Source organism: Salvelinus fontinalis, chromosome 29, assembly GCF_029448725.1.
Source record: "Salvelinus fontinalis isolate EN_2023a chromosome 29, ASM2944872v1, whole genome shotgun sequence".
In the NCBI taxonomy this organism is placed as follows: Eukaryota; Metazoa; Chordata; class Actinopteri; order Salmoniformes; family Salmonidae; genus Salvelinus; species Salvelinus fontinalis.
In genome coordinates, this window is record NC_074693.1 from 15,538,691 (window position 1) to 15,558,070 (window position 19,380).

The 19,380-nt window shown below is 48.6% G+C and overlaps 1 protein-coding gene and 1 non-coding gene across 2 annotated transcripts in view; both read right to left on the reverse strand.

The window, feature by feature from the left end:
• LOC129827467 (elongation factor 1-gamma-like) overlaps positions 1-19,301 on the reverse strand; it is a 24,950-nt gene extending 5,649 nt beyond the window's left edge. The window contains exons 1-8 of the mRNA XM_055888353.1: positions 19,245-19,301; positions 17,967-18,044; positions 17,605-17,685; positions 16,841-16,904; positions 9,673-9,815; positions 8,596-8,739; positions 4,498-4,627; positions 3,790-4,000 (exon numbers count right to left, since the gene is read on the reverse strand). Coding sequence (XP_055744328.1) covers positions 3,790-4,000; positions 4,498-4,627; positions 8,596-8,739; positions 9,673-9,815; positions 16,841-16,904; positions 17,605-17,685; positions 17,967-18,044; positions 19,245-19,256 — 863 coding nt within the window. The 5' untranslated portion in view covers positions 19,257-19,301. The remainder of the gene's footprint in view (positions 1-3,789; positions 4,001-4,497; positions 4,628-8,595; positions 8,740-9,672; positions 9,816-16,840; positions 16,905-17,604; positions 17,686-17,966; positions 18,045-19,244) is intronic.
• LOC129828036 (small nucleolar RNA SNORD36) lies at positions 17,185-17,257 on the reverse strand. Its single transcript, XR_008755239.1, has one exon. It is a non-coding gene; the product is annotated as a small nucleolar RNA SNORD36 (small nucleolar RNA).
• Positions 19,302-19,380: the final 79 nt, after the last annotated feature.

The window sequence follows — 19,380 nt, forward strand, 5'->3', positions numbered from 1 at the left end:
GCTCGAGTCTCTACACATACGGTCAAATAGTCAGCCAGAATCTTAAAACTCCCCCTCTCCTCTCTGAAGCCAACATACACGCAAGAAAAATATTTAAAACGTTTTGGTCCTGTGTTTCATGGGCCGAGATAAAATATCACAGGAATGTTCAATACGCAGAAAAACCATCTCTAAAATGTTGTGCACCAATGTGTTTACATCCCTGTTAGTGAGCATTTCTCCTTTGGCAAGATTACCCATTTACCCTTTACAGATGTGGCATATCAAGAAGCTGAATAAACAGCATGATCATTACACAGGTGCACCTTGTGCTGGGGACAATAAAAAGCACCTAAAAATGTGCAGTTTTGTCACAACACAATGGCACAGATGTCTCAAGTTGAGGGAGCGTGCAATTGACATGCTGACTGCAGGAATGTCCACCAGAGTAGTTGCCAGAGAATTGAATGTTTAACCTGTCATGTGGCTGATTATCTTGGCAAAGGAGAAATGCTTACTAACAGGGAGAGAAATAATATTTTTTGTGCATAACGAACATGTCGGTTGCTCTTTTATTTCAGCGCATTGAAATATGGGTCTAACACTACACATGTTACGTTTATATTTTACACACACACACACACACACAATTATACTATATCTATAGTGCATTTGGGAAAGTATCCAGACCCCTTGACTTTCACATTTCGTTACAGCCTTATCCTAAAACTGATTAACTAAAATGTTTCCTCAATCTACACACAATACCCCATAATGACTAAGCAAAAACAGAAATACCTTATTTAAAATAAGTATTCAGACCCTTTGCTATAAGACTCAATATTGAGCTCAGGTGCATCCTGTTTCCATTGATCATCCTTGAGATGTTTCTACAACTTCATTGGAGTCTACCTGTGGAAAATTCAATTGTTTGGACATGGTTTGGAAAGGCACACACCTGTCTATATAAGGTCCCACAGTTGACAGTGCATGTCAGAGCAAAAAACAGGCCATGAGGTCGAAGGAATTGTCCGTAGAGCTCCGAGACAGGATTGTGTCGAGGCACAGATCTGCGGAAGGATACCAAGACATTTCTGCAGCGTTGAAAGTCCAAGAACACAGTGGCTTCCATCATTCTTAAATGGAAGAAGTTTGGAACCACCAAGACTCTTAGATGAGCTGGCTGCCCAGCCAAACTGAGCAAAAGGAGAAGGGCCTTGGTCAGGGAGGTGAACAAGAACCCGATGGTCACTGACAGAGCTCCAGAGTTCCTCTGTGAAGATCCGATAACCTTCCAGAAGGACAACCATTTCTGCAGCACACTACCAATCAGGCCTTTATGGTAGAGTGGCCAGACGGATGCCACTCCTCGGTAGAAGGCAAACGACAGGTCGATTGGAGTTTGCCAAAAGGCAAACAAAGGACTTTCTGGTCTGATGAAACCTAGACTGAACTCTTTGGCCTGAATGCCAAGCGTCACATCAGGAGGATATCTGGCACCAATGCCAAGACAACACAGGAGTGGCTTTGGGACAAGTCTCTGAACGTCCTTGGGTGGCCCAGCCAGAGCCCGAAATTATACCCAATCGAACGTCTCTGGAGAGACCTGAAAATAGCACGGGAAGAACGGGAGAAGATGAACGGGAGAAACTTCCCAAATACAGGTGTGCCAAGCTTGTAGCGTCCTACCAAAGAAGAATCGAGGCTGTAATCGTTGCCAAAGGTGCCAAAGGTGCTTCAAGAAAGTACTGAGCAAAGGGTCTGAATACTTATGTAAATGTAATTTCAGTGCAAAGATGTCTGAAAACCTGTTTTTTTGCTTTGTCATTATGGGGTATTGTGTAGATTGATGAGGGGGGGGGGGGGGGAAATACACTGCTCAAAAAAATAAAGGGAACACTTAAACAACACAATGTAACTCCAAGTCAATCACACTTCTGTGAAATCAAACTGTCCACTTAGGAAGCAACACTGATTGACAATAAATTTCACATGCTGTTGTGCAAATGGAATAGACAAAAGGTGGAAATTATAGGCAATTAGCAAGACACCCCCCAAAACAGGAGTGTTTCTGCAGGTGGTGACCACAGACCACTTCTCAGTTCCTATGCTTCCTGGCTGATGTTTTGGTCACTTTTGAATGCTGGCGGTGCTCTCACTCTAGTGGTAGCATGAGACGGAGTCTACAACCCACACAAGTGGCTCAGGTAGTGCAGTTCATCCAGGATGGCACATCAATGCGAACTGTGGCAAAAAGGTTTGCTGTGTCTGTCAGCGTAGTGTCCAGAGCATGCAGGCGCTGCCAGGAGACAGGCCAGTACATCAGGAGACGTGGAGGAGGCCGTAGGAGGGCAACAACCCAGCAGCAGGACCGCTACCTCCGCCTTTGTGCAAGGAGGTGCACTGCCAGCGCCCTGCAAAATGACCTCCAGCAGGCCACAAATGTGCATGTGTCTGCTCAAACGGTCAGAAACAGACTCCATGAGGGTGGTATGAGGGCCCGACGTCCACAGGTGGGGGTTGTGCTTACAGCCCAACACCGTGCAGGACGTTTGGCATTTGCCAGAGAACACCAAGATTGCCAAATTCGCCACTGGCGCCCTGTGCTCTTCACAGATGAAAGCAGGTTCACACTGAGCACATGTGACAGACGTGACAGAGTCTGGAGACACCGTGGAGAACGTTCTGCTGCCTGCAACATCCTCCAGCATGACCGGTTTGGCGATGGGTCAGTCATGGTGTGGGGTGGCATTTCTTTGTGGGGCCGCACAGCCCTCCATGTGCTCGCCAGAGGTGGCCTGACTGCCATTAGGTACCGAGATGAGATCCTCAGTGCCCTTGTGAGACCATATGCTGACACATGCACATTTGTGGCCTGTTGGAGGTCATTTTGCAGGGCGCTGGCAGTGCACCTCCTTGCACAAAGGCGGAGGTAGCGGTCCTGCTGCTGGGTTGTTGCCCTCCTACGGCCTCCTCCACGTCTCCTGATGTACTGGGCTGTCTGCTGGTAGCGCCTGCATGCTCTGGACACTACGCTGACAGACACAGCAAACCTTTTTGCCACAGTTCGCATTGATGTGCCATCCTGGATGAACTGCACTACCTGAGCCATTTGTGTGGGTTGTAGACTCCGTCTCATGCTACCACTAGAGTGAGAGCACCGGCAGCATTCAAAAGTGACCAAAACATCAGCCAGGAAGCATAGGAATTGAGAAGTGGTCTATGGTCACCACCTGCAGAATCACTCCTGTTTTGGGGGGTGTCTTGCTAATTGCCTATAATTTCCACCTTTTGTCTATTCCATTTGCACAACAGTATGTGAAATGTATTGTCAATCAGTGTTGCTTCCTAAGTGGACAGTTTGATTTCACAGAAGTGTGATTGACTTGGAGTTACATTGTGTTGTTTAAGTGTTCCCTTTATTTTTTTGAGCAGTGTATATTTATATCAATTTTAGAATAAGGCTGCAAAGTAACAATGTGAAAAAATTCAAGGGGTCTGAATACTTTCCAAAGGCCCTGTATGTACACGTACATTTAGCAGGAGTACCAATGAGGTTTTACATCTTTTACGAGGCAGCCCTGCACATTCAAATTTATAAATACAATATTATACAAATATACAAGATCAGAAAAACACACTCAAGTGCGAGCTTTTGGTTGTTTAAGTCAATTACACCAAGACCATGTCAAGCTCATCTTCCAAACAAATTAAAAATCACAATATTTAGACAAGTTAGCCGGTTAACTCTTTGATCCAGCTTCATAGTATGACCCTCAGGGCTGATGTATGTGGACATATATGATGTACCTCTTTGGCAGGTGAGCGAAGGGGTCCTTTGTTTTGGGTTCTGAAGCCAGAGCTGCTTCACACTCGTCCATTTCCTCCTCAGCGGGGGCAACTTCTTTCTTCTTCTTCTCCTGAGGTTTGCCTGCCTCCTTTCCAGCTTTCTCTTTCTTGGGAGGGGCGTCTTTCTTGGGAGGGCAGTCTTTCTTGGGCTGTACGTCAGAGAACTTCTTGGCTAGAGAATGAAGACATTCAATAACAAATCCAGTGTAGTGTACTACACTCAGTGTATTCTTGTGTTTGTATCTTTTAACATCAAAACTAAATGCTATTACCATTCGACAACAACATTAGCATACTTTAACTGGGGGCGTACCTGCACCGCTCATAATATAGCAACTATTGTCCCAGGTCTTCTAGTCAGATTATTGTAGATTGGGTCTACTTTAACCTGTGCCAAAGTCCTGCGTTATTCTCCCAAGGATTAGATTTCACAACGAGGGGGGATGCCTCTGTCATGATAGTACGGTCTTGGGTGGGTGACAAATTACTTCATATAAAACACCTTTCAATCTTCTCCATGAAAGCAAACTCATAAATACTTGTCATTTTTTTAAAAATCTATCAAAATGTGTAAATGTGCAGAAAATACAACACTATGCTTCATAGAAAACATGATTTTTTTTAGATCAAGGAACTAGAACAATCCTTAATGCTAAAGTTGGTCCTTACGATCAAACTGAGCCATCTTGTCGCAGAGCTTGACCTCTCCGAGCACAGTCTTGAACTGGGGCTGGTTGACGCAGGTCTGGAACCAGCGGGTTACGTTGGGGAAAGGTTGGCGGAAGGAAGGCTCAAGGACCTACAGGAAGAGGAGAAGGACATTTAAAACCACCATGGACAGCTCTACTACTCTAAACCAACCACGTGGCCAGCTCTACCACTGCAAACCAACCACGTGGCCAGCTCTACCACTGCAAACCCAACCACGTGGCCAGCTCTACCGCTCTAAACCAACCACGTGGCCAGCTCTACCGCTCTAAACCAACCACGTGGCCAGCTCTACCGCTCCAAACCAACCACGTGGCCAGCTCTACCGCTCCAAACCAACCACGTGGCCAGCTCTACCGCTCTAACCCAACCACGTGGCCAGCTCTACCGCTCTAACCCAACCACGTGGCCAGCTCTACCGCTCTAACCCAACCACGTGGCCAGCTCTACCGCTCTAACCCAACCACGTGGCCAGCTCTACCGCTCTAACCCAACCACGTGGCCAGCTCTACCGCTCTAACCCAACCACGTGGCCAGCTCTACCGCTCTAACCCAACCACGTGGCCAGCTCTACCGCTCTAACCCAACCACGTGGCCAGCTCTACCGCTCTAACCCAACCACGTGGCCAGCTCTACCGCTCTAACCCAACCACGTGGCCAGCTCTACCGCTCTAACCCAACCACGTGGCCAGCTCTACCGCTCTAACCCAACCACGTGGCCAGCTCTACCGCTCTAACCCAACCACGTGGCCAGCTCTACCGCTCTAACCCAACCACGTGGCCAGCTCTACCGCTCTAACCCAACCACGTGGCCAGCTCTACCGCTCTAACCCAACCACGTGGCCAGCTCTACCGCTCTAACCCAACCACGTGGCCAGCTCTACCGCTCTAACCCAACCACGTGGCCAGCTCTACCGCTCTAACCCAACCACGTGGCCAGCTCTACCGCTCTAACCCAACCACGTGGCCAGCTCTACCGCTCTAACCCAACCACGTGGCCAGCTCTACCGCTCTAACCCAACCACGTGGCCAGCTCTACCGCTCTAACCCAACCACGTGGCCAGCTCTACCGCTCTAACCCAACCACGTGGCCAGCTCTACCGCTCTAACCCAACCACGTGGCCAGCTCTACCGCTCTAACCCAACCACGTGGCCAGCTCTACCGCTCTAACCCAACCACGTGGCCAGCTCTACCGCTCTAACCCAACCACGTGGCCAGCTCTACCGCTCTAACCCAACCACGTGGCCAGCTCTACCGCTCTAACCCAACCACGTGGCCAGCTCTACCACTCTAACCCAACCACGTGGCCAGCTCTACTACTCTAACCCAACCACGTGGCCAGCTCTACTACTCTAACCCAACCACGTGGCCAGCTCTACTACTCTAACCCAACCACGTGGCCAGCTCTACCACTCTAACCCAACCACGTGGCCAGCTCTACCGCTCTAAACCAACCACGTGGCCAGCTCTACCGCTCTAAACCAACCACGTGGCCAGCTCTACCACTGCAAACCAACCACGTGGACAGCTCTACCGCTCTAACCCAACCACGTGGCCAGCTCTACCGCTCTAAACCAACCACGTGGCCAGCTCTACCGCTCCAAACCAACCACGTGGCCAGCTCTACCGCTCCAAACCAACCACGTGGCCAGCTCTACCGCTCTAACCCAACCACGTGGCCAGCTCTACCGCTCTAACCCAACCACGTGGCCAGCTCTACCGCTCTAACCCAACCACGTGGCCAGCTCTACCGCTCCAAACCAACCACGTGGCCAGCTCTACCGCTCTAACCCAACTACGTGGCCAGCTCTACCGCTCCAAACCAACCACGTGGCCAGCTCTACCGCTCCAAACCAACCACGTGGCCAGCTCTACCGCTCCAAACCAACCACGTGGCCAGCTCTACCGCTCCAAACCAACTACGTGGCCAGCTCTACCGCTCTAACCCAACCACGTGGCCAGCTCTACCGCTCTAACCCAACCACGTGGCCAGCTCTACCGCTCTAACCCAACCACGTGGCCAGCTCTACCGCTCTAACCCAACCACGTGGCCAGCTCTACCGCTCTAACCCAACCACGTGGCCAGCTCTACCGCTCTAACCCAACCACGTGGCCAGCTCTACCGCTCTAACCCAACCACGTGGCCAGCTCTACCACTCTAACCCAACCACGTGGCCAGCTCTACTACTCTAACCCAACCACGTGGCCAGCTCTACTACTCTAACCCAACCACGTGGCCAGCTCTACTACTCTAACCCAACCACGTGGCCAGCTCTACTACTCTAACCCAACCACGTGGCCAGCTCTACTACTCTAACCCAACCACGTGGCCAGCTCTACTACTCTAACCCAACCACGTGGCCAGCTCTACTACTCTAACCCAACCACGTGGCCAGCTCTACTACTCTAACCCAACCACGTGGCCAGCTCTACTACTCTAACCCAACCACGTGGCCAGCTCTACTACTCTAACCCAACCACGTGGCCAGCTCTACTACTCTAACCCAACCACGTGGCCAGCTCTACTACTCTAACCCAACCACGTGGCCAGCTCTACTACTCTAACCCAACCACGTGGCCAGCTCTACTACTCTAACCCAACCACGTGGCCAGCTCTACTACTCTAACCCAACCACGTGGCCAGCTCTACTACTCTAACCCAACCACGTGGCCAGCTCTACTACTCTAACCCAACCACGTGGCCAGCTCTACTACTCTAACCCAACCACGTGGCCAGCTCTACTACTCTAACCCAACCACGTGGCCAGCTCTACTACTCTAACCCAACCACGTGGACAGCTCTACTACTCTAACCCAACCACGTGGCCAGCTCTACTACTCTAACCCAACCACGTGGCCAGCTCTACTACTCTAACCCAACCACGTGGCCAGCTCTACTACTCTAACCCAACCACGTGGCCAGCTCTACTACTCTAACCCAACCACGTGGCCAGCTCTACTACTCTAAACCAACCACGCGGCCAGCTCTACTACTGCAAACCAACCACGTGGACAGCTCTACTACTCTAAATCAACAACGTGGACAGTGTTCCCAATCCACCAGGCAAGTTTGTATCTAGAGCTGATATGTGCAGTCCTAGGAGGTTCTCCCTCGAGGAATGGACATAGAAATAATAATCTAGGCCAAGTCATAGGACATCAAAGCCATATCGTCCGGTTTCCCAGACCCAGATTAAGTCATGGATTCAAAATCATTCAATGGACTTTTCAATCTCCATTGAAAGTGTGTTGTAGTCCACCACTAGGGTTACTGTCTCGTAAATCATCCCTGTGTTTTAGTCCATCACTAGGGTTACTGTCTCGTAAATCATCCCCATGTTGTAGTCCACCACTAGGGTTACTGTCTCGTAAATCATCCCTGTGTTTTAGTCCATCACTAGGGTTACTGTCTCGTAAATCATCCCTGTGTTGTAGTCCATCACTAGGGTTACTGTCTCGTAAATCATCCCTGTGTTTTAGTCCACCACTAGGGTTACTGTCTCGTAAATCATCCCTGTGTTTTAGTCCACCACTAGGGTTACTGTCTCGTAAATCATCCCTGTGTTGTAGTCCATCACTAGGGTTACTGTCTCGTAAATCATCCCCATGTTGTAGTCCACCACTAGGGTTACTGTCTTGTAAATCATCCCTGTGTTTTAGTCCATCACTAGGGTTACTGTCTCATAAATCATCCCCGTGTTGTAGTCCATCACTAGGGTTACTGTCTCGTAAATCATCCCCATGTTGTAGTCCACCACTAGGGTTACTGTCTTGTAAATCATCCCTGTGTTTTAGTCCACCACTAGGGTTACTGTCTCGTAAATCATCCCCGTGTTTTAGTCCCAAAGTGCAATTAATAGGGAGTCAATTTGAGACAAACCCTGTTTGTTAATAAATACAAGAAGTTCCCTGATTCAACAAACCATCGACTAGTTAACTGAAGCAAAATGTGTGCAATCCAACAGGTACTTTGAGGAACGGATAGAGAAACACCCACCTAGAATAAGTCAGAGACATGAGGGTATTCGCTGTCGTAACAGTAAAAGAGAATATCAAACCTGTTTAAAGAGCCAGATCATGCTGCAGGCCACGCTGATATCAGCCAGGCTGACTCGCTCTCCAACCAGGAAGGTCCTGGTGCTGAGGTGATGGTTGAGGACAGACAGAACCTTCTTTACCTCCTCCTTGGCCTGCTCTGTTGCCTGGAGGAGAAGGGGTGACGCAATGCATTACAATTACCAATGGATACATTATACAAGACTAGAGGCATGGCACCAAATTGAGGCGAGTAGCAGTTAACTAGAACTGAAAGCTCCTAAGACACTTTATTAAGAACTAGCCACCGAACCGCATTTTCAATGAGTTGTTTCAGTACACCGTGAAATGGTCACGCTGCTCATCTCAGGTGATTCCTATAGCATGCGAATTAACATGCTCTAGGTGTTGTGAGAGATAAATCAACAACACAGATGAAATAGGGTATGTTTCCATGAAGCAGAATGTCTCCCCCAGATTCTCTGCTGATCAAATCAAATTGCTGTTACCAAGAAAGAGAAGCTTGATTTTGGAAGAAGCTAACCACTTAGTTAGACAGCTAACTAGCTACTAAATGAGTCAACCAAATGCACAACTGCAGAGCATTTCACACGTTTTAGACAGTTACTGGTTATAGGATATCTAACTGGCCAACATTTAGGTGTGATTAGTACACGTCCTGCAGTAATATCCCACAGGACTAATGACAGTAGATAAGTATCATATTTTTGCCGGGGAAAAAATCTGAGTGGCTGGTAGATTTTAAAACATTTTTTTTTTATGTGGCTGGTGGAGAAAAAAAGGGAATTTTCCACTCTGGTTGTAAGATATGATCATATACAGCAGGGCTGGGCAACTCCTCGAAGGCCTGATTGGTGGCACACTTTATCTCCATCCCTCTCAAAAAAAGCTGATGAATCAAATTACATTCTAAACTGAAGATCACGATTAGGTGATTGTCAGGTGTGTAAAGCTGGGGGCAAAACTGTGAGGCCTTCGACGACTGGAATTGCCCACCCCTGATCTACAACATAACTCCAATACAACGGACCTGGAACAACCCCCCCAGAAATAGCATCAGTGATAAAAACAGTACATACCTGTTTGTTTAACTGCATGATACCCAAAGTGGGGAAGACCCACGCTGAGGCTGGAGGGATGATTTCAGCATCAGCAAAGCTCACCCACTGAAGCACCTGGGACTGGGCCTGGGGACTGCTGCCACGCAGGGCCTCATTGCTCACTGGAGGAGAAGACAGTACCACCAGATGAGAAGACAGTACCACCAGATGAGAAGACAGTACCACCAGATGAGAAGACAGTACCACCAGATGAGAAGACAGTACCACCAGATGAGAAGACAGTACCACCAGATGAGAAGACAGTACCACCAGATGAGAAGACAGTACCACCAGATGAGAAGACAGTACCACAAGATGAGAATGTGAGCGCAGATCGTTAAACAAGGTAATGTCGTCCCAAAGGGCAGTGAGAAGAATCCAAGCGCTTTGGTGGACTTTTCAGACCAATGGCTTTTCTTAGAAAACAGTCCAGTCATGACTTGAATCTCAGATCAAAACCCAAGATACACAAAACAGGTCTAGTCATGACTTGTATCTCAGATCAAAACCCAGACACAGTATGTATGCCAGCAGTTGGGTGTTTTCACTACAGCGGTCCTCTTTATAAAACACCCTGGTGTTGTAGCAGAGAAACTCCACTGATAAGGATGGAACTGGTGAATCATCTGAACCAGGGCTGTCCAACCCTGTTCCTGGAGAGAAACCCTCCTGTAGGTTTTAACTCCTGCCCTGTTCCTGGAGAGAAACCCTCCTGTAGGTTTTAACTCCTGCCCTGTTCCTGGAGAGACCCTCCTGTAGGTTTTAACTCCGACCCTGTTCCTGGAGAGAAACCCTCCTGTAGGTTTTAACTCCTGCCCTGTTCCTGGAGAGAAACCCTCCTGTAGGTTTTAACTCCGACCCTGTTCCTGGAGAGAAACCCTCCTGTAGGTTTTAACTCCGACCCTGTTCCTGGAGAGAAACCCTCCTGTAGGTTTTAACTCCGACCCTGTTCCTGGAGAGTGACCCTCCTGTAGGTTTTAACTCCGACCCTGTTCCTGGAGAGAAACCCTCCTGTAGGTTTTAACTCCGACCCTGTTCCTGGAGAGTGACCCTCCTGTAGGTTTTAACTCCAACCCTGTTCCTGGAGAGAGAACCTCCTGTAGGTTTTAACTCCGACCCTGTTCCTGGAGAGAGACCCTCCTGTAGGTTTTAACTCCAACCCTGTTCCTGGAGAGAAACCCTCCTGTAGGTTTTAACTCCAACCCTGTTCCTGGAGAGATACCCTCCTGTAGGTTTTAACTCCAACCCTGTTCCTGGAGAGACCCTCCTGTAGGTTTTAACTCCAACCCTGTTCCAGGAGAGAGACCCTCCTGTAGGTTTTAACTCCGACCCTGTTCCAGGAGAGATACCTACAGGAGGGTTTCTCTCCAGGAACAGGGTTGGAGTTAAAACCTACAGGAGGGTTTCTCTCCAGGAACAGGGTCGGAGTTAAAACCTACAGGAGGGTTTCTCTCCAGGAACAGGGTCGGAGTTAAAACCTACAGGAGGGTTTCTCTCCAGGAACAGGGCAGGAGTTAAAACCTACAGGAGGGTTTCTCTCCAGGAACAGGGCAGGAGTTAAAACCTACAGGAGGGTTTCTCTCCAGGAACAGGGTTGGAGTTAAAACCTACAGGAGGGTTTCTCTCCAGGAACAGGGCAGGAGTTAAAACCTACAGGAGGGTTTCTCTCCAGGAACAGGGTCGGAGTTAAAACCTACAGGAGGGTTTCTCTCCAGGAACAGGGTTGGAGTTAAAACCTACAGGAGGGTTTCTCTCCAGGAACAGGGCAGGAGTTAAAACCTACAGGAGGGTATCTCTCCTGGAACAGGGTCGGAGTTAAAACCTACAGGAGGGTCTCTCTCCTGGAACAGGGTTGGAGAGCTGATCTAAACTGTTGTCATCGATAAGGAAAAAGATAGACTGTTCTGTGCACTAACAGTTAATTTTTTCTCCCCCTCAATGAATTCAGCATTTACCAAAGTTAAAGACGCTTAGAGGTTAACAAACAATGTCCTTTTGTCTTCTGTGGGAGGTTTACCTATTTGTATTTATTATGGATCCCTACTCTTTCTTGGGTCCAGCAAAATTAAGGCAGTTAAATTAAAAACATTACAATTAAAAACATTACAATACATTCACAGATTTCACAACACACTGTGTGCCCTCAGGCCCCTACTCCACCACTACCACATATCCACAGTCCTAAATCCATGTCTATGTATAGTGCGTATGTAATCTTGTGTGTGTGTGTGTGTGTGTCTGTGCCGATGTTTGTGTTGCTTCAGTCCCCGCTGTTCCATAAGGTGTATTTTTTTAATATTTTTTTTTTATTGTTATTCTACTGCTTGCATCAGTTACTTGACGTGGAATAGAGTTCCATGTTGCCATGGCTCTATGTAGTACTGTGTGCCTCCCATAGTCTGTTCTGGACTTGGGGACTGTGAAGAGACCTCTTGTGGCATGTCTTGTGGGGTATCCATTTGGGGTGTCCGAGCTGTGTGCCAGTAGTTTAGACAGACAGCTCGGTGCATTCAACACGTCAATACCTCTCATCATTAAAACCTATAACCTTGTCATGGAGGAAACACACCAGCCCCTCAAGCCATCTGTTCTCACGGTTTTCCTCAACACAGTCATGGGGTTTCCCCTGGGAGCACGTTGGAGTTTTGCTTCCAGCACCACACAGCTGATTCAAATAATCAAAGCTTGATGAGTTGGTAATTTGGATCAGCTGTGTAGTGCTGGAACAAAAAAATGTGGGAACCACAGGGGGGGGGGGGGGGGGTAACGCTAGTGGGAACCAAAAAGGGGGGGGGGGGGGGGGTAACACTAGCGGGAACCACAAGGGGGGGGTAACACAAGCGGGAACTGCAAGGGGGGGGTAAAGCTAGCAGGAACCACAAGGGGGGGTAACGCTAGCAGGAACCACAAGGGGGGGGGGGTATCGCTAGTGGGAACCACGGTGGGAGAGGGAGGTAACGCTAGCGGGAACCACAGGGGGAGGTAACGCTAGTGGGAACCACGGGGGGGGGGAATATGGCAGCTGCACAGATCCAGAGATCTTTGACTTCGAAAACAAAGCAGAAAGAAACCCCCGTGTAGTCTTATTAAATCAGCCACTTAGATAACTAACAACAAACCAAAATACACAGCTGGAGACTATAGCACATCTTAGACCGTTATAAGATATGAAACATTTAGTAGTGAATTAGTTCACCTCAGGTGCACCACACACACACACTCACTGATCAGACGTACAACACAATGGACTCACCAGCTCATGCTGTTCTGGGGGACCTACGGTGAGCTTCATAATGACTAACAATGTGACAGGCAAAATAAATACTCATGCTGTTCTGGGGGAACTACGGTGAGCTTCATAATGACTAACAATGTGACAGGCACAATAAATAACGACATCTGGCGATAATCTCCTTGTGTATTGCACAAGTTGACTGCAGGTATTTAGTGACTTACAAAATATTCACATCTATTGAAAAACTCAAAATAACATTGTTTATATTGACGGTATATGAAAATCATCCTGTGGGTATTTCCAATTATACCCCGGTATACATCCCAACCCTACGCTTTAAGAGAGACCTCGGGGAGAGGGCAGAGCCAGCCACCCCGGGGAGAGGGCAGAGCCAGCCACCCCGGGGAGAGGGCAGAGCCAGCCACCCCGGGGAGAGGGCAGAGCCAGCCACCCCGGGGAGAGGGCAGAGCCAGCCACCCCGGGGAGAGGGCAGAGCCAGCCACCCCGGGGAGAGGGCAGAGCCAGCCACCCCGGGGAGAGGGCAGAGCCAGCCACCCCGGGGAGAGGGCAGAGCCAGCCACCCCGGGGAGAGGGCAGAGCCAGCCACCCCGGGGAGAGGGCAGAGCCAGCCACCCCGGGGAGAGGGCAGAGCCAGCCACCCCGGGGAGAGGGCAGAGCCAGCCACCCCGGGGAGAGGGCAGAGCCAGCCACCCCGGGGAGAGGGCAGAGCCAGCCACCCCGGGGAGAGGGCAGAGCCAGCCACCTCGGGGAGAGGGCAGCCACTAAAGGCTCAGCCTCGCTGACAATGGTCTGTATAACAACTACCGAGTTAAAATATTTAATAAATCAAATTTTTCATCATAGCAGATCTAGCTATGTATATTAGATATTGATAAACGCAGCCTCTGGAGAGATACTGGCTACACAGGCTTGGGCTGAGTCACAATTCTCCAACCTTGTTAATTCCATTTGAGAAAGTATGCAAGTGTACACTAGAAGAATGGGGATGGAACCTTGGGCTGCTGCCCCAAACACCCAATGCAACCAACCAAGTTCATGATTGGCAGCTGATTAGTAGAATCAGGTGTCTTTTATGTCTACAGAATTAATGAAACACAAGACTATATCATGTGGAATGTGCGTGACCAGGAATTGGCACTTTGCCAGACCACTGACTCAAACACCTCTCATCCGGCCCCACATCACAGTAGTTGACATCTAGTGGAAGGCGTAGGATGTGCAAACAGATCCATATCTTACTGGGATTTCAATAGGCGATGAGTTGAAAATCGACCAGCCTCAGAATTCTCACCTCCTGTTTGGATTTTTTCTCAGGTTTTTGCCTGCCATATGAGTTTTGTTATACTCACAGACATCATTCAAACAGTTTTAGAAACTTCAGAGTGTTTTATATCCAATAGTAATAATAATATGCATATATTAGCATCTGGGACAGAGTAGGAGGCAGTTCACTCTGGGCACGCTATTCATCCAAAGTGAAAATACTGCCCCCTATCCCTAAAAAGTTAATACTATAGCGAATTGGTTAGGTTACTAACGTTAGCTCGTCTGATGTTGTAACGTTAGCTAGCTAACGTTAGCTGGCTGACTTTATGAGCAAGCAAATTTTCACACCATAAACTCAATTATTTGATCAGTTAAGTTGGCTAATGTTGCTCAAAATTTCTCTGGCTAGCTAACGGAGAATTCGATCCAGCTAGGAAGATACTTCACAATGCCAACAATACTTTTCCCACTACACTGTCTGTCTCCCTCACCTCAAACTTCCCAAATGCCAGTTGTATTTTGCGGTGACAGCTCATAAAGTACGCTTCATCACCTTCTCACCCCGGTCTCCGTGGTCAGGCTTCTCACCTGCCTCTTCGTTATCGTTCGGGGGACGCACTGCTGTAACTGACAAACTGCCTTTCCACTCTCCTGCCGTCTTTCCAGAGTGCGCGCTGATGCTGTAACTAGCAAATTAATCGTCTCTTCTCGATTCAATCGTGTGCTGCATTCTGTTACGTAAAATGATTGGCTGAGCCTTGGATAGAGCCAGTAGTGATCCAACCCCCCCCCCCCCCCCTAAAGCCAATAGTGATCTAATGCCCCCTTACAGCCAGTAGTGATCCAACCCCCCCCCTTACAGCCAGTAGTGATCCAACCCCCCCCCCTTACAGCCAGTAGTGATCCACCCCCCCCCTTTACAGCCAATAGTGATCTAACCCCCCCTTACAGCCAGTAGTGATCCCCCCCCTTACAGCCAGTAGTGATCTAACCCCCCCCCCCCCCTACAGCCAGTAGTGATCCAACCCCCCCCCCCTTACAGCCAGTAGTGATTCAACCCCCCCCCCCCTACAGCCAGTAGTGATCTAAACCCCCCCCTTACAGCCAGTAGTGATCCAACCCCCCCCTTACAGCCAGTAGTGATCCAACCCCCCCCCCCCTTACAGCCAGTAGTGATCCACCCCCCCCCCTTACAGCCAGTAGTGATCCAACCCCCCCCCTTACAGCCAGTAGTGATCCAACCCCCCCCCCCCCCCTTAAAGCCAGTAGTGATCCAACCCCCCCCCCCCCCTTACAGCCAGTAGTGATCCAACCCCCCCCCCCCTTACAGCCAGTAGTGATCCAACCCCCCCCCCTTACAGCCAGTAGTGATCCAACCCCACCTTACAGCCAGTAGTGATCCAACCCCCCCCCCCTTACAGCCAGTAGTGATCCACCCCCCCCCCCTTACAGCCAGTAGTGATCCACCCCCCCCCCCCCTTACAGCCAGTAGTGATCCACCCCCCCCCCCTTACAGCCAGTAGTGATCCACCCCCCCCCCCCTTACAGCCAGTAGTGATCCAACCCCCCCCTTACAGCCAGTAGTGATCCAACCCCCCCCCCCCTTACAGCCAGTAGTGATCCAACCCCCCCTTACAGCCAGTAGTGATCCAACCCCCCCCCCCTTACAGCCAGTAGTGATCCAACCCCCCCCCCTTACAGCCAGTAGTGATCCAACCCCCCCTTACAGCCAGTAGTGATCCAACCCCCCCCCTTACAGCCAGTAGTGATCCAACCCCCCCCCTTACAGCCAGTAGTGATCCAACCCCCCCCCCCCCCCTTACAGCCAGTAGTGATCCACCCCCCCCCCCCCTTACAGCCAGTAGTGATCCAACCCCCCCCCCCCCCCCCTTACAGCCAGTAGTGGTCCAACCCCCCCCCCCCCCCCTTACAGCCAGTAGTGGTCCAACCCCCCCCCCCCCCCCTTACAGCCAGTAGTGCTCCAACCCCCCTTTACAGCCAGTAGTGATCCAACCCCCCCCCCCCCTTACAGCCAGTAGTGATCCAACCCCCCCCCTTACAGCCAGTAGTGATCCACCCCCCCCCCTTACAGCCAGTAGTGATCCAACCCCCCCCCCCTTACAGCCAGTAGTGATCCAACCCCCCCCCCCTTACAGCCAGTAGTGATCCAACCCCCCCTTACAGCCAGTAGTGATCTAAACCCCCCCATCACAGCCAGTAGTGATCTAAACCCCCCCCCCCCCCCCCTACAGCCAGTAGTGATCTAAACCCCCCCATCACAGCCAGTAGTGATCCAACCCCCCCTTACAGCCAGTAGTGATCCAAACCCCCCCAAAAAAAACATTTCTTATTGAATCTACACAAATCACGTAGGTCACCTATTTTGGATTCAAAACGGTATATTTTGCCAAAAGGTGACTAGTTTGCATCCCCGAATTCATCTTCAGACACTTTCAGTCCACATAAAATGCAGAAGGGCTAGAGTCCATAATGCCACCATATTCCCTATAGTGTGCACTACCCTATGGCCTCCGGTCAAAGATAGTGCACTATTGTATATAGAGGATTGGGTGCCATTTGGGACGAACCACAAAAAAAGAGACTTGATGTGAAACGTAGACTTACGGTAGTGAGCAATGGCATTACTCTCGAAAAGACAGAAGCCGTCATCGCCCTGAAAAGCTGGAACCTGTTGAGGGGGACAGTAAAAACAAACAAAAAAATTCTGTCTTTTATTTGATTAGTTTGAGTCCATTTTCGACACCCGTCCCTAGACGGGCGACAACAACCATTTTGTTTTCTTTATGGGAAAATACAGCATTGATATGAAACCCATGTTCAATCTAGCTTGGGCACCAGTCTGTGCCATACCTTGCCGTGTTTGGCATGACGAGGAATTGATATGACAGCACATATCTGGGATCAGGCTACGTTCAACCCATAAGTCTTAAAATAGTCTGTTTACATCTGATGCTCAGGGTTAAAAAGCTCAATAAAACTTCATGATTATTTCAGGTGAAGAAATTCAAATCATCATTGCATCATACAAACTATTTTAGGAATATAAGCCTACTACCACAGACAATACAAAATACTTTCGTCCAAGTTCAAGGATGTGTACACGGTAAGCAGGTAGCCTAGCGGGGGGCCAGTAACAGAAAAATCGCAGGTTCAAATCCCTACGGTGACTAGGTGAAAAATCTGTTTATGTGCCCTTGAGCAAGGCACTTAAACCCCAATTGCTCCTGTAAGTTGTCTGGATAAGTGCTTCTACTAAATGACTAAAATGGAAACCATGGTATATAGGGTCCTGGTAAAATAGTGCACTGTGTAGGATATAGGGTACCGTTTAAGATGCATCCCATTACAAAATGGATGCTGAAACTGACCTTGCCCAAGGGGAAGTTGTTGAGGAAGGCGGGGGTACGGTTCGTCTGCCCGAAGGTGAAGGCAGGGGCGCTGCTGGCCACCTTAAAGAGAGATAAAGATGATACTTTATTAATCTCAAGAGAAATTAGACTGCATTTACTCAGGCAGTCCAATTCAGATTTTCCCCCCCAAATATGGGCCAAATAGCTAATCGGTCAAATTACCAATTAGTGGAAAAAGATCAGAATTGGGCTGCCTGTGTAAACAGAGTTAGTTTGTCATCGTTACAGCCGTAGTAAAAAAACAATATAAACACAACATTTAAAAACCAATGGACAATAAGAATAAATACATATGGCAAGGCAGGTTAAACGTGTAGTACCTTGAGGCGTGCACCGCTGTACTGGGCTGCAATCTGAGCCTTGAAGGCTCTCCAGTTCTCTGGATACGTGTACAGAGTCTGTGGAAGAGAGGAGAGAGAGAACAATCACAACTTTATTAAAAATGGGGAGGAAAACCATGTACACAGCAGTGCTTCTAGATCCAGGTGTTGGTGGTTTAGGCAGGAACTAGTAGACGCTACACTACTATGGGTTTATAACAGTAGGTTATGTAGGGTGTCCAATCAAAAAAAACCTTTTAACCAATAGGTCAAATAATATAACAAAAGTAATTTAGTTTTTACACTTGTAGGATTAGGGTGACTTAATCAACGGAGGCCAGAGAGAAATAAAGTGGTCAAGAACAAAAATCTGGAAAATAGCATAGCGTCAGCGAGGCTGGGCTAGAGTTAAGGCTAACTGACAGACTCACCATTTAACTCGTTATCTTTCCTCTCGAATCCCACAGACATATAAGAGGTAAGATACTAAACAAAATTATAAAAAGTCAAAAAAAATATTATCTGGCAACAGCTCTGGTGGATTCCTGTAGTCAGCATGCCAATTGCAAACTCTCAAAACTTGAGACATTTGTGGTGTGTATTTTAACAGCACATTTTAGAGTGGACATGATCTTGTCCCCAGCATGTAATGATCATGCTGTTTAATCAGCTTCTTGATATGCCACAGCTGTCAGGTAAATGGATTATCTTGACAAAGGAGAAATGCTCACTAACAGGAACGTAAACAAATGTGTGCACAACATTTAAGAGAATCCCGCTTTTAGGGCGTACGGAAAATGTCTGGGAACGTTTATTTCAGCTCATAAAACATACAACACGGTATGTTTACATTAATGTTCAGCTTAACGTTAGTTAGCCAGCTAATCACAAGTGAACTACAAATAGACTCCGGATGGCAATATTTGGATGCTTTGATTAGAAAATTTAAAGTTCTAAATATGCCATGACACGCAAAAGGTATACATTAGACTGCAAGGAAATATCATTCATTATTCGTCACGGACTCTGAAAAACCCCCAACGTGGCATAAGGCACGGAAAGAGGCGTAATTTAACCACCACCCAAGCTAGTATGCTGCATCGTCAAGAAAGACTGGAAAGGGGTAGAAATAAACCTGGCAATGAATTTAAAAGGGCATAAATATTTCAGATGCACTAAAAAGTAGCGGATAAGTGGATGGATGGGGCTGATTTGTACAGATGGTTGTTAAAACGCAAGTATAAATTCTGTGACAAGGCATCTCTCCAGTTCACTCACCCCTGCCGCCATCTTTAGGACGAGAGAAAGGAAGAACGCGGTCGCGCACTAGTGACGTATTTACTGCCAGTTGGGGCGCGTCGCTGTAATCTAACTTTGACTGAAAATAAATCAAATTTTGCCCAAATAAGAAAAT